The sequence below is a fragment of the Pundamilia nyererei genome, unplaced genomic scaffold (genome assembly GCF_000239375.1).
Source record: "Pundamilia nyererei isolate P.nyererei 1_Seehausen unplaced genomic scaffold, PunNye1.0 scaffold00028, whole genome shotgun sequence".
Lineage (NCBI taxonomy): Eukaryota > Metazoa > Chordata > Actinopteri > Cichliformes > Cichlidae > Pundamilia > Pundamilia nyererei.
In genome coordinates this window covers 2547004-2569780 of record NW_005187429.1, presented here as the reverse complement: position 1 = coordinate 2569780, position 22777 = coordinate 2547004, and the positions used below count along the sequence as shown (strand labels likewise).

Genomic DNA, 22777 nt, shown 5'->3' with positions numbered 1-22777 from the left:
TGACCTGGTAAAGCTTTTTTCCCTTTTTTTTTAAGTAAATCCGTCACCATGGGAGGATGACTAAGATCAGTCTGACTAATTAGGTCAGGATTTCAGGCAGAGAGACTATTTTTGGTCAGAAGAAGTGATACGAGTAAAGAGAAGTCAGTCTTTCTTATTGAGAAGGGAAGCATCGGTTTATCATCAGCCATGTTAGCACTGGCTGAAATTCACTGTGTGTGTGTGTGTGTGTGTGTGTGTGTGTGTGTGTGTGTGTGTGTGTGTGTGTGTGTGTGTGTGTGTGTGTGTGTGAGAGACGCTGCAGATAAGATAACATCCACAATTATCAGTGAGTGATATCTGTTTTATAACATCAGGTTTACGTTGGCTAAATCTTTAAAAATAGTTTGATGAAGAATCGCTGCACTTTAACATTTTCCTTTAACAAAATAAGGAATAAACAGCAAGAAAAACATGTTGTTATCGTTCCAGCATCCGTAAAAACGGCTTATTTGTTGTTGTCCTGGTATAAATTTGATTTAAAAAGAATCAGTGCGAGCTATCTCCCTAATCGGAGCTCTTGTGGAAGCTTCCTGTTGAATAGTCTCACTGCTCGCTCCAAACAGAAATCGATTCCCTGAACAAACTGAGTTAGTCTGTGTTGTTTTACATGCGTGTTTGGGTGTCATGTTGAACATTTATGTTCTTTCTGGAATTTCCACCATTGTGGCCGTTCAAAGAGATAGCTGAGGGGGGAAAAGAGCCCTGTGAGCACATGTGGAGACGACTCACCAGGTACCAGCATCACACACGAAGTTTTTGTTTCTTTTCTTTTCTCTGTGTGACGGATTCCTGGAATCACAGGCTGGTGACTCTGAAATGGTGTTTATGATCCTGCACATGATGGTCAGTCATAACAGCGTCAATCTCTCGTTTCAGGTTCAAAGCTTTTTACAAATTCCCATTTGTCCCACAGTCGTGTTATTTACTACACCTTCCTCCTTCTTTCTGGATGTGAGGGTTCGTATAACATGCTGGTAAGATTGGATTACACAAACTAGAGATTTATACCTGTCGTCTACAAGTTTAAATTTCTCTATTATCTCTATATATTTATCATCAGAAAATAAAATAATTGAATATATAAATATTCGTCTTAAGTCAACATTAACATAAAACTTTATACGGGACCTAATATGTTAATTTCTAGGTAGCAGAATGAGTTCAGATGACTGAATATGAAAACCATATTTAATCCATATTTATTTTGCTGGCCATATATAAATTACCTCCTCTGCTCTTTTAATCAAAGTTTCTTCTGATTGGCTGCCCCTCTTTTACTTCTTAGTTTTATACATATTGGGCTTTAAATTATGTTTTTTTTTGTGTTCATTATGGTAACACCTGGTTTTGGACCCCTTTCACTTTAAGGACATGGACCCTTTAACCAGCTTTCTTGTGATTGGCTGCACTTTGCAAAGAAAAGGTCTCAGAAGCGAGTGGTCGGGGCTGCTCTGCTAAAACGGACATATTGGGGACTTGCCTCTATTTGACTGACACCTTGCAGGGCCAAGACAAGAAAAAAAGACTGTCTGAATCAGTGTGAATCCTGAGCTCTGGCTCACACTGATTGCGTGCACAAACACTGGTGGTCTTAACAAAATATATATGGCAGAAAGTAAAGAAAAGCATAAAATATCCTTCTTTTTAAAACTGTAATAACTGTTTTTAGCCACTTAAGGGCACTTGAGTGAATGCATTTGCAGTACTTTCCCTTTAACATCACTTTCCCCTCTTCTATGGGAAATTTCTGGCTTTTATGTTGCTGAGTGCTCAACTGTGTTCACCAGTGAGTCTGTATGGAACTCTTTCTCCTGTTTCAGAGCAGACAGCTGTTTTGTGAGATCTTGATTAGCTAAAACATGAGACTGAGAGACTGAGCCGAAACTAAAACTTTAGATTTTGGAATCTAAACAGTGAGCTGGAGGATGTTGAAGTTCCGTGGAATGGATTCTTACAACCAGACAGTAGGTTAACCCATTGTTTCTTGCTGGTGGGGAAAACTGAAGCGAGAGTCATGCTTAGTAAAAGTGTTTCATCGGCACCTCAAAAGATGACATTTTTCTACTCCACAATGTCATCTTAAAGCACTTTCCTCCCAGCTTTATAGTGAGCTTTGAGAAGCCTTTTCAGTAAAGATGAATAAAACCTTCCTCCTCGGGAGCAACGCACACTCTTATGCAGCACTGTGGATAATGAGGCTCCCTGTTCCTGAAGTCATTTTTCCTTGTAAAAGTTGCTGTAAATGTGTAAATCCTGAATCGGGTTAAGAAGCAATATCGTGAGATTTGTGCTGTGTAGTAATGTGGATTCACATCTGCATGTGCACCCCGCTCAGGTTTGTAAACATGGCTGTTCTTGTGATTATGCATCGGTGTGTTCTGCACATTTGTCAGTGTCACATATTTTACCTGCAGGGAATTTTGGATTTAAAACCTGTTCTTTCCGAGACATTCAGTGATAAATGTTCCCTTTCATCATGAAATTAATCTTAACTAACTAATACATGCATGGAATGTACCATATTACTTACAAAGACGTGTCCACGTAGGAAGCGAGCGGCAGCAACGCCGCTGAGATTCAGCGACTGTGAGCAGCGACAGAAGACGAGCATTTGAATTGACTGCCATTGATATGTGGCCTGATTGTAACCGATTGGTCCCTGGCAGATATTCCAGGCTCCGGTTGCCTAGGTAACCCTTGAGCGTAGTTACAAAGTTATTTATTAGATGCAGAAAAGTTTTAGTTTTGTGATAAAGGCTCGATTTAAAAAGATGGGGAGCACTGTTTTTAATCTGCAGTGTGTAGCATTTTGGGAAGTTATTGGCTCATGGTACAAACATGTTAGCTAGCAAGCACAGGTAGCAAGGTGAACTTAAAATCTGTTGTTTTTCATGTCTCATTTAATATAACAGTGATTTACAAATGACCAGTGACAGATGAAGAACTTGGACATCTTGGATCAAATCCTTAATAACTCCACCATTTGCTCAAAGAGTCTTTAAGGTGTAACATCAAGCCTTAATAATTAATCAATAATATCATGATGGGAAGGCGAAGCAAAACTTAAATGTGGTAAACTGTTTATTTGTTCCAGGCTGTAAACACCTCTGCACCTCTGAGATGGCTAAATGTTTCAGCAGCAAAGGTTACTGCTTCATGGATGATTCAGCTGGGCTGAAGGGACACACGTGTACAATTTTGTCACATTTTACTTCCATTTCAGTGATACATCAGGACAGAGACACAGAGAGTCCCAAATTATACAAGGAAAGATGCTGCAACAGCTTGAAATATGGATAAAATATGAACATTTCTTTGTTAAATCATCTCTAAAGATCAAGTTTTTTCTCAGAAGTTTGAGTCATTAAGTTGAAATTTTGAGATTCCTGACCTGAGAGTTTTACTCATTGATGGCAAAAAATGTTGGTGGAATTGATCTTCCGTATTGAAAAAGCTCATTCTTTCTGGAGAAAAATCTGATTGCTCTACTTCCCGTTTTGACTTCTTTCACTCACTGCAATGGAGAACATTGCAGTTTGTTTGGTGCACCCTCAGTACTGGAACAAGCACTCAAAATTAGCCAAAACACAGCTAACCCTGAACCTTTTTACCTGTTCTCGATGGGCTGACATGCTCTCGCATATGTGACACACCTGGTTTTTCATTGTGAACAGGAAAAGAAAATCATAGATGGAAACAACATGTTTATTTTTTGGCTCTGGGTTTGCAGCCTGCAGCAAGTTTAGCCCGGCTTGGAGCTAGACCAGCAGTTACCCTCCTCACTGAACCAGTTTATACAAACCTGGACTCATGGATAACTGTGCAGCTTTCAGGCACACGCCTGCAGCCTGCAGGCTGTGTTGGAACATGTTACTTCACTTCCAGTCATCGCCGATCGCTTCAGTTGGTTTTGTTTTATCACAAACTTGACTGTTTCAGCCGGACTGCTGCATCATCTTACATATTTCTGCCTTTCTGCATTGTTATCAGCACCTGCCTTTCTTGTTTTTCTAATATCCTTCTGTTTTTGTACGCACAATGAGATAAAAGAAAAAAGAAGGAAACTTCACTTTTAATGATGTATTTATGTGTTGAATGACATTGAAAGCAGCATCTTTAAAAGCTCAGGATATACCAAAAAAACAACAGCTTTTTTTCTCCAAATGCAGGTTTGGTGCTTTAAAAGCTTCGGCCCTGTAACACGAGGGTGTGTGTGTGTATGTGTGTGTGTCCTACTTCTTGGCAGTTGGCTCATAACTGTTGTTTTACGTAACACACTTCATCCCATTTTGTCTGCTGTTGCCATGGTGAGGCTAATTTATACAGGCATTAAGAATTAGCCCTCTCTCATTAACATGCACTGTGGTTCTGATACTGGTTTTTGCACGTAAATACACACTCGTACACGCTCTCACACTCTGAGGGTTATTCAGAAGTTAAATGTTGATGTTTGTGAGTTTGGGTGAGACTGTTGTATAAGAGAGGACGGGGAACGGAGAACAGCGAGCACAGTGAGGGTGCGTTTTGTGCAGTTTACAGCAAACGAGCACAGCGCGAGCAAGTGCTGTGATTATTATTCAGGAACGTTTTAGATGCACGGCAGAGTTTGTTTACATGTACGATTACACCAAATATTGTTTTTTTTTCTTGATGAATTGCTGCTTATTTTTGCAGTGCCATATTTTAACACCTTGTCTCCCTTTATTTATGGTTTTACCTCATTCATGCTCTTCATGGGGAGAGAAAAGTGCCCCCTCATGCTTCACCATTGACAGATTTGGCTGCACAGACTGAGGATGAGGGAGTCAGAGCAGAGTGAGATGAATATAAAGGGAGCAAAACAACAGAAAGAAGAATAAGAAAGTGAGTCACACTGTCAGTGAAGAAAAGACCATTCTGGGTGTGATGGATGCATGCAACCACACAACTGAGATACTTAGTTACCTGACCTCCGCTCCAGTCCTTCCTGGTTTGGCTGAAAGAGGAGGCTGAGGGTGGAGCTTGTTTAAATGCAGAAGCCAATAAAGTGGACTGGACCATCTATTGTGATCATGCAGGGGGAATGGGGTTCTTCTTGAATGATGGTTAGCTGTTATCTCTTTAGTTTTCACCTTTGGTGTATATAATGGTTTATTCATTTGCTATATAACTGGAGCTGTTTCTCATTTGGGCAGGTCAGTTTGTTGAGTTATGTTTTTGTTAAGTGACTTTTGAGTAGCGTTCTGTTAAGTTAACCTCTTTTATGGGCCCACTTGGTTCTTAAAAACTTTATTTTTTGTTATTTTGAATTTTTGTAATCATCTTGTCCATTTTGGGGGTATAATAAAACCCATTTTTTTTGAAGATTACATTTGTGCCTGTGTGTTCCTGGCTGCTTGGATCATGACACTGGGTGAAATCACTTCAGATATCTGAGTCACTCGGGTGAAACCTCACAAACATGAATGAAGGGTGGGGGGGTTAAATGATTAAGAGGAACAGCTGCCTCACATGTTCCTGTGGAGGATGTTAGAAAACTGCTGATGCTGAAATGCAGAGGAAGGAAAGGATGAAATTGTGAAATGGTTGCGTTAGGTGTTAAGTGTTCTTTTGTTGACTCTCGGTGGAAGACTACTACATCAAAGGCAAGGATGGATTTAAAGCCAAGTGTTTCGAAGCTAGCGCTCATTTTATTGAAAATTGATAGACTGTATATAAAAGAAGGCCTTAACCATTAGTTTCCAAAGTTCCATTTTGAAGCTTCATTGTTGCTTCCTTTCAGTGCTTTCTAATGAAATTCCGAATTCATTTTTTAAATTAATATGTATTAATTACATGCAAAGCACAACATGAACAGGCTAAAGTTTATACAGCAGAGCTGCTGAGACCTTATATCTTCAGCTGGCCTGTCCGATCATCTGATCAGGTGTTCCACGCTCTTATTTTGAAAGCAGAGGTGATCATGCTTCTGAGGTTGTATCATATGCATATATGAATCCTTTTTAACCTCCTAAGACTCTAACTCTTTCATGGCATGCATTTTTAATTTCTCTTTGCTATTTGGGCTGATTGGGACCTGGTGAATGTAAAAACAAAGAATTACCTGATTTTTGTTTTTGACAAAAATAAGATTTTGATTTTAAATTTCGATAGAACAGTGGCAGCATAATGTCCTCGTAAGTGGATATCAGGCCCTTGTAGAGCAAAATGCAGTATTTTGGTCTAGACAACTGTGGACGCCAGGTCCTAGGAGGTTAATGTGTTTTTATCCAAACTGTGAAGCACTTTATAACTTTAAAAAGTGCTTGTGGTGGAATTAAGGCACGACGGGACCACAGATCTGTGTTATGAGCCATCTTTATTTAACATTTGCATCACACCACCACAACAAACCCCAACCCCTGAGTCCCCGTGTTCATAACTCGGCGGGCGTGATTAAGGATGCCGTGCAGATTCGTCCACCCTCCCTGCACGGGACCACAGACCACGCCCCACCACAGTGCTAGACAAAGTTTTGAAAGTAGATAAGCGACATGGAGATCTGACTGAGAAACCAAGAGCTCTGAGTGCTAATGGTGGCATTTCCTCCTAATCATATCCTGCTTGAGCATCTGTTTTGTTCTATTAGTGACCATAAGTCATAAAATCAACATCATGCTGTGTTAAATAAGACTTTAAACGAGCTGTTAAGATCAGAAATTTGTCAGGAAAGTGTTTACTGAGGTTAAAGATGAAGCAAGCAGTAGGTTTGTCCTCGTATCCGTGTCTATGTGGTCTGGTGGTTTATAAACACCTATTAGTGAGCTGGAAAGGCACATGCTGGAAAATGACCATGCTAGCAATCATGCTAGCTCAGCTGATGATGTCTACCACGTGACTTTTGCCAAAACATATCCCACTTTGCTTGAAGAAGCTCTTTTGTATTTGCAGTTGGCTCTCACTATTAGTTTTGAGGCTCTCTCGACCCTCATTAACTCAGTAGGGCTGTCTCTCTCCCTCACACAGAATCACTCAGTGATGGTGCTAATACGCTAATGTACGTGAACATTGCAGAGCTAACAGCAACTGCTCTCTCCAGCCACCTCTCCTTTGCTAATTGCATATTTGTAATTTGTCCAGTCTTGCCAAGGCGCAGCTAAGAGTACTGATTAATGTGATGCTTACAAGACCCTCCAAAAAAAACCCCCACAGTCACACAAACACACTCATGAGGGTGTTTAAGGCTTAGATGAAAGACCATTGAATGGCCTGACTGGCAGCTGTATTCAGCATGGGTAACGCCTGGCACCAAACCAGGACGCACTGCAAGTGGGTATTGTTGTTCTTGCTCTGAAAGGCTCTTTAGACGAGATGAGCGGTGACACTAAGAGGTGCGGAGGAAAGGTTTTCATGATTCAGTGGTGGAACTCAGCCGTGTGTGTGTGTGTGTGTGTGTGTGTGTGAGAAACATCTATTTAAATGTTGTGGTTTTTTAAGGGGCTTGCTAATACTTTAGAAAAGTTTAGAAAATCCCAAAGCTTGGACTATAGTGTGAACATTTATCACACTACTCACACCAGCTGTCCCCTACAAGAGAGTAAAAGCTTGATAGATTTCCTATTGCTTTGACTAATTAGCCTTTAAACCATTATTAGAGAGGAATTTAAACTGGAATATATTTAATTTGCTTAAGCTTTAACTAAAGAGTTGGATCTCTTTTGTCTTCAGAGGTGCTTTTTTCTTAATGGCATCGATCCAATAACATTCTGGAGACATTCCTCAGAGATTTCCATATTGACATGAGAGCATTACACAGCTGCTGCACATTTGTCGGCTGCCCATCCATGATGTGAATCTCCCGTTCCAGCACATCTCAAAGATCTCTGGAGCCCATTTCAATAGAAACCAGTGTGAATGATCTGAGCTTTGAGTACACTCTGGTCATAAAGGGATGGACAAGGTCATCAAGAGTTCTCAGGTAGGCTGTGGTATTTAAATGATACTCGGTTGGTACTAATGTGCCAAAAATGTGCCAAGAAAATATCCACACACATTAACCACCAGCAGCAACCTGAACTTGTCGATACAAGGCTGGGTAGAGCCACATTCTCAAGTTGTTTACTCCAAATTTTGACCCTATCCTCCTAATGTTACCGTAGAAATCGAGACAAATCAGACCAGGGAACGTTTTTCAAATCTTCTATTCTCCAGTTCTGGTGAGTTGTAGCCTCGGTTTCGTGTTCATAGCTGACATGGGTGGCATCAAGTGTGGCCTTCTGCTGCTGTAGCCCATGAGCTTTGAGGTTCAACACACTGTACATTCAGAGATGCTGTTCTGGATACCTTGATTGCAACGATTGTTATTTGAGTTATTGTTGCCTTCCTGTCAGCTCAAACCTGTCTGGGTATTCTCCTCTGAACTCTGACATCACGAAGGTATTTTCAACCAGATAATTCTCTATAAACCCCAGAGATGGTTTTGTGGGACAATCACAGCATATCAGGAGTTTGTGAAGTATTCAGACCAACCATGCAATGTTCCACATCACTTAAATCACCTTTTTTCCCCCATTCTGATGCTCAGTTTGAACTTCAGCGGGTGATTTTGACCGTGTCTCCATGACTGGACTGAATTGATGCCAATTTCTTTGCCAATTAGATACTTGTATTAATGAGCAATTGAACCACTGTACCTAATGAGTGTATATACAGTTTCCAATCATAACATATTAAAAAGAGTTAGTTTCTCAAATTCAAGAAACTGTAAATGGCTGATCAAATAATGGTGTTGATCAGCAAATCGATTATTTGGCTCATCATCTCATCATGTAACAAACCTTCATTCAGCCTGTTTGTAGCAGCTGGAGAAACTCACAGTCTAGATATAGGTGCAGATAATTTGCTTGATAATTAAAAGTGAGGTATTTACTTTGTTTCTGAGTTCTGAGAGCACGCAGAGACAAGGTGATTACCTTTTATAAAGCACCACATTTATCCAGCAATGTGTGGGCGAGTCCCTGAAAATGAATGTAGGACAAACACTCTTTGAGTTTCATACAGCCTCTGCCTGACAGGCAGTGCCAGAGTTTTAGTGTGCATGCCGTTGTGAAGCTGTTCTGTGTTTGAATCGTGTGAGTACTCTTATTTTACAGCAGTTTTCTCTGATGGCAGGGAGAAGTACTCCGTGTTATTCCCTTGCGTCCTCACCGTAGGCTGTGTGTACATGAGGATACTCGGGGGATAATCTGGTACTATTGTGTATGGAGTTTAGTGAGCACATCTTCTCGTTCTCCATCTTTGTTTGTCTAAATACAGTAGATCTTTCTGAAAGTGCTGTAAACAGTGTCCGGCCTGTTCTGTTATTATCCAGAGAGCATTAGGTAACTGGATGTACCATCATTTCCCTCCCACTGCTCCTCTTTTAGGAGAGTGAGTCAGAAAGTCCGCGAGACATGTACAGAAAGGCAGAAAAGTGTGTTTGTTGAACATCCAGACACCAAAATGGACCAAAAAGCTTCAGAGAATTACAGCAAATTGCAGCTCTCGTGTAACGTCTCTTCCTTTGCTGTGTTTTGGCTAGTAATGGTGATTACCGCCTCTCAGGAGAATCATATCCCGATAATGTGACCACATCACATTATCTAACAAATCTGCTTTCCAATTGTATATTTTAGACCAGAAGCATTACTCTGGGTTTTGTTTTGCACAGTGCGAGTAACAGTAATGAAGTGCAGGTAAGTGGTTCTAATATCACAGATTTTTAGTACTCTTAGCTACATCAAAGTTGAGGTGTGGAGTGTCCTTGTGTCGTGACCATAGACTGTATATATAAGATGGATGTGCTGCCAGCTTCCAAGTCTGAAAAGCGATGCTGCATTCTTTTAACGGCCAGCAGGGGGCAAGTCATCTGGTTTGAAAAAAAAAAAAAAGACTTCAAGTTGTGAAGAAGTCTATGGGGAAAAATGTCTTTTCTCGGCTCAGTCACTGAATAAAACATTTTATAAATTATGGTCGACTGTATCGTTACAGTCAGAAAGGAGGACTATCCAGGTTTTGTTTACTGGCTAATGAGTTGCAATTGACAAGTCATTATTTAAGCGCTCGCTTGTCACTTCAGGGTTCAAAACACCAAAATGACATCGAGTCTTCACACTGAGACTTCGCTGACCATCTTTAACACCATTTGTGCACTTGAGAGAAATAAAACTCCTTTGGATCTGTTTTTTTTTTTTCATTGATACAGATGAAAGTGTATGTGGATTCATTCTTGTTCATTTATATATGTAGCAGCAAATAGAGAGGTGAAGATCCAGTGTCGCTTAAGGCAGAGAGAGCAACACTCGTTTTTAGTAAATGTCTTCAGTGAGGCAATGCTGTTGTTCTATGTTGCAAGAAAAGTGCCACAAATAGTTGGGTAACAAATGAAAACAGAGAACCGAAGACTGCAACGCCCTCTTTGTTCTCCGCGCAGCTATACAGTGGTGGTGCAATACAAGCGAAGGGGGTATCTGATGTTCAGACATAGTTTCGACACCAAGACCCGAGTCCTGCTCGAAATGATAGTGCAGGGCGGAAGTATAGAGTCAGTTTATCACTGCTGTACTTATTCTTTAAAAGTTTCTGGAGGGTTCTCAGGCTCAAACTTCAAAGCAGTGACCAAAAAAAGTCTGCAGATCATTGGTTGGAGGAGAACTGCAAAGGGAGTTGCAAGTTTTACATTACGCAGTAATTTGATCGGCTGGTAATGTAAAAATATTGATTTATACACCTTTTAGTACAATTGTGAAAATGGCTTTAGCCACTTTTAAAATATAAAAATAAACATAAAATATTGGGTCTTCTGTCTGTAAAGATATATATTTTAAATATATTTTATATTTTCTAACTAATCCTGACAAAACTAGGATTGTAACGCCTGTCTATGCAATGGTCCGAATCGCCTATTTACTCGGTCACAGCCACCAGGGTCTTCTGTGTTCTAGGCAGCTAGCTGCTATTAATAGTCGCAGCCGTATCAGTCTTGCTACATTATTGTTGCTTCTCTGCAAAACAAGGATCTAGTCTTTCCTCGGACCACGTGCTGGTTCTTTGTGTGGTCCTCAGTCCAAAGGAGCTGATATCAGGTTGCTAGTTTGGCCGCCTGTAGTACCACAGACAGAGGCTTAATGTGTGTGCTGCCCTGCTCCACCACCCCACACAGACGTCCTCTGGAGAAATAAAGATGGATCCAGTAGGACAAAAGTGGGGTATGATTACAAGCAGCAGCACAAATCCAGAGTTTTCTTTCATTTGGCAAAGTTGTTTTAACTCGTACGCCTGGGGGATGGTTTGTGTTGCTTGTGAGAGGAGGGGAAGCAGACGCAGAGGAGAGCTGAATACTGAGACAAGCTCCTCTGCTTGTTAGTAAAGTTTAATTTGATGTGACAAATGTGTCTCTCTGTTCTTCTCCTTCAGGCATTTCTGTATTAGGCGAGAAGCAATACAGATTAACAAGACAGATCGAGCCTCCTCTGACTCACACAAAGTTTACAGTTATCATGTTATTGTCACCAACGTTGAGATGTTGTTTGTTACTCGGGCATGTTCCAGGTTGCCGTTTGTCTTGTGATGTTGCAGAGGGAGTTGACATTAAAGCAAGGAATAGCAGCGTGTGCAGGAAAGTTCAGGAAAGCGTTGTAGTATGTGAAGATATGTTTGCACACCTGTGGAGATGGCGGGGTATTGCTCGAGTAACACGGTGCTTTCATCTCAGTATATGAATAGAATTTAACAAGCATGTCCTGGTATTTAAAGGACCTGATTTCAGTCTCTTCTCTCATCCTATCACGGTGTCTTTCTGCAACATCTATAACCTTTTCCAGCTGTTCTGACCCATGCTGATCTCTGATGCACCAAAACAAAAGATTTCACTCTATAAAGACTTTCCTCTATTTTCCTTTCTTTTGCTTTTTCGTGAGGTATGAGGAAGCTTTCCTTGGTTAATTCTTTGAACTTTTTCTAAACTGTGCTTTGAGGTTAAATTTCAGCCTGCTGCCACCGAAGCACAGCGATCTGGACAAATTCTCACACTGCTGTTTGAAACTGTGATCCAGTTATCTCAGTGGATTCCTCCTTTGGGCGCTTGATCTCTGCTACATCATTATCTGACAGCTAAATTTGGCTGTTTCGCCATCTATTTTCAGCTTGCTCCCCAAGTGCCCACGTGAATCATGTTGCACTCCACATCTCTGGCTTAAGGAGAGGCTAAAAGCTGACAGACTGCTGCTGGTAAATATAGGCACAATGATTTTAAAAAAGGAAGAAAAAGCCTTAACTACAGAAGTGGAAGACAAGACACGCCAAACACTGGGCTGTCTGTGGAATTAATCAGTCAAATGTGGTGATTAGAAGGCAAAAATGGCCCATTGAAGCAGATGTGTGGCGTATGTAGTGACTTCTGCGTGACGTTAAACAGCTGTCAGTCTGATGAATTGCTTATTGTCACATAGTTGATTTGAAGTGACAGACGTCATGATTTGTGACACACACCTGAGGAATAACAGTAACGGTTGAGGTATGTGACAAATAAGTCAGAGGAGTTGAGGCATGTTAGCACAGGCTCCGAGTGCTGCTCGCACATGTAAAGCATCACCAAGTGTGCCTTCTTTGTGCTCGCGGCACTCCAGGTAACCTCACTGTTGACGACGTTTCATGCATTACTGACCCCGATCCTAAATCCTGCACATGTTGTGCCTTTTCTGCAGGAGTGTCGTCACGAGTCCCGGAGATCATGGCGACCGGAACCCACTCCCCCGGTGGGCCAAATGGCATAATCCGGAGCCAGTCGTTTGCGGGTTTCAGCACACTACAGGAACGGCGCTCACGGTAAGCGGAACTCTGCTAAGCTGTTCAGCAATGATCAGCTGGAGTTACTTATTTCTAAAACTGTAATCTGGGTCACACGGTGAATAAAAGACTGATTTGAAAATGACACATCATGGTGCTACTTCTGTACTTCTATGTCAGAATTTAATAAATAGGTTATAAACAGTACAAAAGTAAGTACCTCAATACTTCTAAAGCAGGGGTCTCCAACTCCAGGCCTCGAGGGCCAGTGTCCTGCAGTTTTTAGATGTGTCCTCGATCCAACACAGCTGATTCAAATGGCTAAATTACCTCCTCAACATGTCTTGAAGTTCTCCAGAGGCCTGGTAATGAACTAATCATTTGATTCTGGTGTGTAGACTCAGGGTGAGATCAAAAACCTGCAGGACACCGGCCCTCGAGGCCTGGAGTTGGAGACCCCTGTTCTAAAGCATCACCTGGATATTGTTGTTAGATGTTCTAGTAAAGGAAAGTTTGAGTTTTACTGTTTATAAATTACAATAAAACAAAATAAATGAATGAAAAGATTAAGACAAACTTTACTGAGCTAAAGGATTACACATGCAGATGGCACCATTCAAGAGTCTGTGATGCCGGCATCATCGACGGAGAGGGGATAACAAGGGGAATTTGACAAGTGGAAACAGAAATGGTGAAAGGGAGATTAGACCCACAAAAACAAAACTCTCTATACAGTCTCCATACTAGTGTCTATACACGGAGAAGACGTGTACATCTGTTCGCATCCATGTACGAATCATATTAGTTATCTCTTCTAAAAGACAAAACAAAAGAGCTCATTCAACAAAAGGAATTCAATGACTCAGGGATATGGAGCCAGTCTTCATGGTGATCCACGAGCCAAAGCAAGTCTTGAGACCTGTGAAAGAAGCGAATTCTTAAGCAGTGATCGTCACTCTGTCACATGATGTATTCTCGTTCATAGCCCGGGGTTGGTTTCGAAAAGTTAGAGATGGATAAAGTTCTCGAGAGATAAGAGTTTCTTCTGTGTGCTTTCCTGTTTGACTCATCTATGACGGCGCTCTCCATCATCATCACAAGACAAAGCCTGCTCACAGTCTCAGATATACCATATCTCTTATAATCTTACACTTCTGATTGTTGGTGTCTGGGCTTCTTCAGCAGTCCTGGTCCTGCTGAGAGAAGTGGCTCCTTTCTCTCTGCTCAGACAGTGAATGGAGTAATTGGTTCTAATGAGTCGCTGTGTGGGCGACTGACAGCGACAGACAAGTTATCATCCTGATAATGAGCGAGGTGGAAAGCTGCACAGATATAGCTCCTGAAGCCGCTGGAGTGTGCCAGCGTCTGTGCGCGCTCCTCTGTTACTGTAATTGAGAAGGGACTTTCCATGTGTGTGTCCATGCGTGAGTTTTGTGTGCACTTCTGCGCGTTTGCATGATGGAGAATTTGCACTTTGTGCGCGCACAAGGATAAATTCATCATTATGCATGATTTCCTGTATGGAAGTGTTGACATGTATGCTTCTGTATATGTCCCTGCCAAGAAACCCTACTGCACCAGAGCTCGCATGACCCCACGGCTATGCAGCGCTCTCGTTCGGTGTTGCCCTACATTTGTGGCAGCTATAAGCTTCACTTGTGCCGCTGCTGGCACACAGCAAAACGCGGCACGTTCCAGCTCGTCTAGTGCTGGAATTGGTTGTCGCTGCGTCCCTGGAATGACTCTCAGATCTTTTCATTAAGACTGGGGAAATGTCATTTGTCAGCTAAATCCGTAATGGTTTTAAAAGCTGAGATGTGCATGCGTGGGAGAGATGAGTGTGACCTAAAATGGATTAATGTGAGGAGAAAGAGACTCGTGAGGTGGTTCTGCCACTTAGAAAACTCTGCCCCCTTTTTTCAGCCGCAGATATGAGGCTTAGAAATGGTAAAGTCTTACCCATGAAGACTAACTGAAAACACATTCAGCTTATCAGTTTGTTCCCAAAAGCTTGTTTCAAATCGAACGGAGGCAGTTGAGGTGGTTCGGGCATCTGGGATTCCTCCTGGATGCCACTGTGAGTGAGGTGTTCTGGTCTAATCCAAGACCCAGGAGACCCCTGAGTGATTACATGTCATACAGCTGATTTGGGAACACCTTGGTGTCACCCTTGGAAAATCTGGATGATGAAACCATGGAAAGGGAGATCTGGGCATCTTTGCTTTGACTCCTGACCTCAATACTTGGACTTGGATAAGCGACAGATGGATGTGTGGATGGGAGAAACCTTCCTTGGTTGCTGGAAAAATCTTTCTTAAAGGCTTCAACCTGAATGCATACAGAGGGTTGTACCTACAACCTGTCGTATACGGTTATGTCCCCTATGGCAAAGGTCAGTCAATGAAAAACCATACAGACTTTTCAGCCAATCAGGGCTAAGCTCTCTATCTCTAATATAATAACATCTGCCCCAGCACTCCTTTCACTCTGCTTGGTTGCAGTGAATTATCACGAAACACAAAAGGCTACCATTTGTGGCACAGTCAGTCATTTGTATATTCATCTGTTATCCCTAATATAATAACAACTTGCAGTTAAGCACAATAATTACTGAGAAATAATACTAATGGGACTCTTCTTCATCATCAGTTTAAATGAGCGAAGAAGCTTCACATGAAGCTTCGTCTGTGTGGTTTCTCTGGCTGATGGAGGGCAGCAGCCTGTGAAGCTTTTACTGGTGATTATTTGTCTAGTTATTTATTGTTATTAGTAGATCTAAAATGCTCACGCTCAAAGCATCGCACTTTAACATGAAAGTCAGCAAAACATCCACACAACTTGGGTTGCTGATTATTTTTACGTACGGTGGCCCTGAGAGGTCAAATGCAAAGCAACTAAAGAAAAGCAGCAAATACAAAAATGCCGCAGAAGCACACAAAACATGTTGGAAGGGTTTCTGGGGACATGATAAAACGATAGACGGCGTGTGGAAGTGACAGAAACAAAAACATGTGACCGATCTGTGTTTTTAGGGAGAAACAGACGCAGGCAATGTGTGTTTTAGTCACATGATTAAATAAAACTGTAGACACATGTCTGCTGTTAGCCGTTTGCCGTTTGTCACTTCCTGCAGCTGGGCTGTCACGTTATTGTCTGTTTGGCCTCTCGGGGGCCACTGTGGATGGGACGTGAAAACTTTTTCGAAATTCGCATTCAAAGACGTCACACGGACACTTCTGACATCTCTGATATATCTGTTAGCTTCAAGTCCACAAAATGCAGACATTTATAGCTTTAAACCAGGCCTTCTCCATTAGATTCTGTGCATCCAAAGTAGGAATGTTTTGAAAATGCCTCCCTTTTCAAATATGGTCTTTTACTGCTGGATTAATCCTGGAAGGCTGCTCAAGTTCCTCCTTATGTCAGTAATGACTGCGATTGTCTGATCAGGGAAAATTAAATTGAATAAGAGCATATCTACATAATAATCCACCAATGGACCCCTACTGGTGGTTTACAGAAAACTGTTCCTCCAAATGATTACCTTTAAAAAATGATGTGTGGTGGTAAAAAATGAAAGAAAGCTGAAGCTCCACACAAAGTGTCTGAGCCCATTTCACTGCCTTTTATACAAACATGACAACTCTCTGTAACTGGATCACATTTGTTCAATTCTCCCACTTGAGTCGGTCACACATTTGGTCATTTGAGGGAAGAGACTGAAGATCACTTGAATGTCGTTAATCGCCGGGAGGATAAATCTGCTTGTTTGTTTGTAAGTTCACTCCAGCAGAGGATAAACGGCAGCTAGGAGTCGGGGAAGCACATGTTTGCATGTGATTGCACGCCCGTGTTAAATGCTCAGAATGTATGATTGTATTTGTGTCTGAATGTCTGAATAATATGTAGGCTAAATGCGTCGGTCACATCTAAATGTGTATGCGTGCGTGTATGTACGAGTTATTTTGGTGTGAGCAGAGTCAACAAGGTCAATGCATCTGACAGATGAGATGAACTCATGCTGTAACTGGCCCAAGGACGTGTTCAGGATGGTGTAAATAATCTAGAAATATAACTCCTTGCTTTTATTGGCAGCTGGTGGCCTGACACTTGAAGTGCTGCAGAGATCCTGTGATAAATATTAGATAAATATAATATGGAAGGTGGCGCCTTTGGGCCTGTGTGATGAGATTTAGGAAATTCTTGTGAGGCACAATCAGCAAATGGTAACTTATCCCGTGTTTGTGTGTTTGTCTGTGTGTGTGTGCAGATGTAACTCATTCATGGGGAACTCTGCAGTGCAGAAGAAGCCTCAGTCCAAGCCTAAGAAGCCCCACCTGTCAGGCCACAAGGGAGGCAGCAGCTCCAGAGAGCCGCAGCCCAAGAGACTGGAGGAGGTTTACACAGCACTCAAACAAGGCCTGGAGTGAGTAACTCATCCACTTGTTCTATGCACACAATTAAGTAGTTAATATGAAGCAAATTCACTTACAGTACACACTATGAAGTCTTCCAGAGTACCTTGAAGTGCTCCATTCTTTCTTTTTTTTTTCATTGGACAGCTGTGGACAAGCAGTAACTTTCCATCGATAAATGCTCAACCCAGGCTATGTTTTTTCAGAGTTTCGACTTGGAAATATAAAAAGAAAAAAAAAAGCCTCTAGATTAGATACTTGACACAAATTCTGAAACACAAGAAGCCTTTCTATGTTTAATGCCAGACCTTTTAAAGTTAGTAGATATATAGAAGCCATATAGCAGATAGTCAGTAAGTACAATAAGCACTGTGTTGTTCTTGACTACAGATTGATTAAACAGATAGTATTACAGAAGTGCTGCTTACATTTCCCACACGGTGCATGTGTCACTCTTTCTGGCCTTAAAAAAAATGTTGATGGTTGTGTTTTTATAATGGATGGAGTCTGGTCTTGTCATGAACTGTATATAAAGAATGTTTATGCAGTGAGTTTTCCTGGTATAGGGGCTTACTGAGTGATTACCAGAAGCTTTAGTTTGTGCATTTACAGCCTGTTTGAGCTTGTTGACGTTTGCCTCTGAATGCATTAACAGACCTCTGTCGATGTTTATGTTCCACATGTATTCTTTGGTGTCATTAAGTGAATTTGTAGCGGTGAACGTAACGTTAGTGAGCGTCTGAACTTCTGCAGTCGTGTTTTAATTTAATTCATTGTATTATGCAAAGACTGAAGTGTTTCTCTGTTTCCCCTGTAAAGTGAATATCTGGAGGTTCATCAGACGGAGCTGGACAAACTCACAGGTCTGATGAAGGACATGAAGAGAAACTCCCGCTTGGTGAGAAGTTACTCTGCATTAACTTACATCGTTCCTCGTAATGTTTACAGCCTGTGAGACTCGCAGCTTAAGCCGAAAATGCTTTATAAAGAAAATGAAAAATTCACATATATTACATCAATTTTTAAACTAATGAACGCACACGTGGAAATATTTTTCATTGTTTATGCCATCGTGGCTGCCTGATGTGTGCACACAGGAAAAACTGTTTCTTCCTGATGGCAGATAAATGTGATCTTGGATAAGCTGCCCTACCTTTTAGTAACTCTGTAATTGCGTGTGTTTTCTCTCCAGGGAGTGCTGTATGATCTTGACAAGGTAAGATGATGGGAGGGGAGGGGCTACTGTAACACACGCTCAAGTTTGGAGTTTATCGTGTGAATCTTATAATAACATATTTGCACAGAACATTGTATTTTCTGCACATTTTGCTGTATAATATGTAAGTATTACCTTGTTATAATCTGTGGTGCAAACAAAAAACAGATGAAGCCAAATTCTGACCTGTAAATTTTTGCTCTGTCTTTCTACAGCAAATCAAAACTATCGAGAGGTACATGAGACGTCTGGAGTTTCATATTAGCAAGGTAAGGCTGTTCGGATTTCTTTACAGCCATATTTATTGTTTTGTCAGTCTCTAAACCAAAGAAAGTATTTGAGGCGATCTATATGGGAGTCTTCGGTTGGACTTTTTAATGTAAGTCCGTGGGGCATTTGATTAAGAGCTTATTTTAAGTCTGAAACCGGTATTTAAGGCCTCATCCCATCCAAGCATTCACCCAGGAAACAGAGTGCTGATGCATATTTTTGCCTGTTTCTAAGTAAATGTTTGATAGTTTTAAATGCATCTATTTTATTGGTTTGAAACCGTATCGGTGCGGTATTAACTGTAGCACTCAGCGAGTTGGCTGTTCAAAGGTAACACCTACCTACCATCACATGAAAAGCTCAGAAAAATGACATCTTGCGTTGTTTTGTTTTGTTTTGTTTTGTTTTTTGAGCTGTGCAAAGACTAAAGTGTGAAAGTAGCTGTTGATCATGACAGAAAGCCAGCTACCTGCACAGCACTAGCATAAACACAGAAATCAGAAACTATTAAGGGCCCATTTTTACTATGGATTTACACACAAGAGAGAGTTTGATACATGTTTAGATGTTGATTCTAGGTGGAAATTGTTATCTATGGACAAAGTTTGGTTGTCATGGTCGCAGATAGTTTGCGTGCACTTGGTAAATCTAGTAAAAAAAAAAGTGATGCAAACTGGAAACGGAGAATGTTTGCCTTCAGAATGAAAGCTGTGCTTCACCACTACAGCTAAAATGTTTCAAAGTTTTACTTTGAAGGCTATTGTTGTCACATTTTTCCTGTTTTCAGCACCACTCGGAAAGTAGTTTGTTTGCATGCAAGTTCAATGCAAACTATGAGTGACCACAGCAATCTGCTGTCAACCAAAGCAATTGCAAAGAGATTTTTGGTGCAACACTATGTCGAGGTTTCTCATGCACACATTGCTCAAGAGCAGCCTGCCATATTGGGTGCTTTGGTTGCTAGCTACAGTTGCCTGTAGTTTGCCTTATGACCAAGGATTGCATAATGGTCGCAGACCAGTTTCTAGGGCTTGGTAAATGGTGCCTTTTTCAATACTTCCTGTATTGTCACAGTGAGCGTGATGTTAATGACACACAGTTAGTGGTGTTGCATCTACAAAATCTCAGCAGCTCTTTGTGACCAATTTCACCCAGCAACCTCCAGCAACGACTCGCCAACCGATTAGAGAATACACCGCTTTTTATCAACCTTTGGCTCCCAGGATGTGACTGATATTTCTCAGGCCTTTGTGACTGAAGCGTAACTCTTAACAAAAACAAACAGACAGACAGATTTCTTAAAATGTTTGTTGTTCTCACAACTTTTCTTTCCACCGGTTTCACGTTGAGTTTATTGAGTGAAGCTGCAGTTTTAGGCATAACTTCACCTGCTTTTTTTGCTGCCAGGCATTAGCTTAGCATTCCTGCTCTTCTAATCTGTTTATATATTAGGGAAGTTTCCAGCTGTTTCCATGGTTGAGGTAAAAACATCCTTTCTGAGGTTGCCAGGTAGGGATTTTTGGCCCCCTGCATCCTCTTTGTAGTTACCTCACAGGTTGCCATTTGGGGACATTAATCCCCTACAAGGTTTTGACTTTTCTTCCACATCGCCTTTTGTAGAGCTTTAATGGTCTTCCTCGCTGTGCGTCAAATCAGATGTGACAGCAGGCAATCAGAGCACACACGCCCAAACAACAGCGCAGCTCCAAAGGTAACCATGGTTACCCGGAGACAGAGCCTTTGAAGTCCCGATGAGCTCGATGGGGCCGTCTGTTGGGTGGCGTTAACCCTTTATGTTCACATGCATCTCGACTACAAAACCCACCTTCAGAACATTTGTCCCAAAAGCATACACAGGAAAACAACAACACAGCAGCGTGACTGCGATTCTGCGGGGATGAAGGCGACAGGGAATCTGGGTCAGGGCAGTTTGCGGCGAGGAGCGATTGACACGGCCCTCAAAGATGGGGGGAAAAAATGAGAGGGAACTCAGGAAGTGTATCTGCAGCTTGCTCCACTTTGACTTTGATAAGAGAGATAAAAGAAGTCGGCGCTTGTTCTGTCTTGTGACGGATGATGTTAAGCAAACACGTACTGCTTAGCGTTATTCTTAAGCTCTTCTGTTCTTTCAGGCTTCATGCAAAAATAGATTTGAATGAAAGGGTAAATATTTGAAATAGCAGTGAAGTGTCTGATTTATCGTGCCATGTAAAAAACCTCAAAAGCTGAAGCGTAACTAAAATTAAGCCTAATACTCAATCAGTTTTTATTTATACTCACTATCTGACTTTGTGTAGCTTATCAGAGATAAAATAGTTTAAAGAAAAGACTCAAACTTGTGACTTGACAAATGGTTTGTCTTTATTTTTAAATTAATCAGATGCTAGTTTCTCTTCTAATTAAAAGTAATACAGTTGGTATTAAAGGGCCCAAAGTGTCCAGAGAAAACATCCTCTTGATCCATGTGATTGGCTGATTAGATACTTGCATCAACAAGCAGCTGACCAGGTGTTTCTAATGGAGTGGCCGGTGAGTTTGGAAAAGAAAAGTCATTTTCAGCCCAAACTTTCTTTAATTATCACTCACTTTCACAGAGGTGCATGTGAGAGCACAAATATCTGGTTCACTGGGCGCCATGTGTGCTGCTACCCACTGTACCCAGACTAACAGACATGTCTGCAGGGGACTGTCACCTGCTGTGTGCTACATGTGTTCAAGGGCATCTTTGGCCAATGTCCCGACCTGATTTTTCCTGACACTGGGCAGAATGTGTGAAAATATAATGTAGAAACAACTTCAGCATCACACAGACTGACTTAAACTACGCATCAGTAACCATAAGTAGCTGTAGTGGTAAGGACATAAAGTCTGAGGGACGTGTGACTTGTATGATTGCATTAGAAGGCTTATAACACGCTGGTTATGGTCCAAACAAATCGACAGTATGTAGGACAGGGCAAACAGGAAGTATGCATTTTTTTTTTATCAGGCAGCTGATGCTGATTAGTTTTTTTTTTTCTTTCTATTTTTTTGCACCAAAAGGGACAGATGAGGACTTCAGAACTAAAAGCAACATATAGGATGGGGAACAATAAACTCATCTGGAGTACTCCGCATGTCTTAAACACATGTACGTGATTGGTCAGTGCATGTGTAAACAAAACATTGTTTAGCAAAGACACTGCGAGTGGAAAAAAAGCGAAAGAAATGGCGTTTCAGCAGCTGAGCTACAGTAAGCGTGAACATGTTTGTCAGTGTTTTTGCTCAGGCTCAGGCGTGTCTCTTTGTGTAGGACAGCTGCCGTGAGGGATGACTTAACAATCATCCATCAGCAAGTTGTTAGTTTGTGAGTCACATCAGCTCTGCTCTTTTGTTCCTGCGCTGCCTGCAGATGTCTGAGTAGTAATTGGCACACATGGAGGAAGCAGGTGGCACGATACAACCCGTATGATGTCCTGCATGGGACAGAGACTATATATATCTGTGTGTGGGGGTGGGGGGGTGTTTGGGGGAGTGGGTGTTGACCGCTGGTATCAGCAGGGCATCATTAAATAGACTGAAGGTGAGACGATCGTCTGCCAGACGTCTCCTCTTCCCCTGAGAGAGCGCGTGTGTGTTAAACACGTGCCAAATTCAATCCAGAATGAGTGTGCATGCTTTACATGTGATTATTTGTAATATAGGGCATTTTCTGCTTTCCCCACTTCCCTTGAATGCTAATCTTGCCACTGGCACGCGCGCGCACACACACACACACTCACAGCTCCCCAGAGAGCTTCATGTGTGTTTGAAGCTGTTTGGTGTGGCCCGCCTGTTTTAATCTGCTTATAATCACTGGTCCCCCGGCACAAAGTGTGTGCACGTGCGCGAGGCGCCATCTATGATCCAGAATAATGGCCATATCTTAAGAGGATTGCTGCCATATCTGAAAGATTCACTGCTAATATCTAAAACCCCACGTTTTTAAATCATACGCACTGATGATAGTGAGATAATCCTTTAAAACGTTCAGCGATTCTTAATCACAGCTGCCTTTCAAACTACCAAGAAA

The 22777-nt window shown here is 41.6% G+C and overlaps 1 protein-coding gene across 4 annotated transcripts in view; it reads left to right on the top strand.

Annotated features, from left to right (window-relative positions):
• Window positions 1-22777, top strand: part of ripor2 (RHO family interacting cell polarization regulator 2) — a 67903-nt gene that overhangs the window by 31890 nt on the left and 13236 nt on the right. For all 4 annotated transcript variants that reach the window (XM_005728443.1, XM_005728445.1, XM_005728442.1 and 1 more), the window contains exons 2-6: window positions 12744-12864; window positions 17096-17251; window positions 18060-18138; window positions 18433-18456; window positions 18672-18725. In XM_005728443.1, the coding sequence (XP_005728500.1) occupies window positions 12744-12864; window positions 17096-17251; window positions 18060-18138; window positions 18433-18456; window positions 18672-18725 (434 nt within the window). The remainder of the gene's footprint in view (window positions 1-12743; window positions 12865-17095; window positions 17252-18059; window positions 18139-18432; window positions 18457-18671; window positions 18726-22777) is intronic.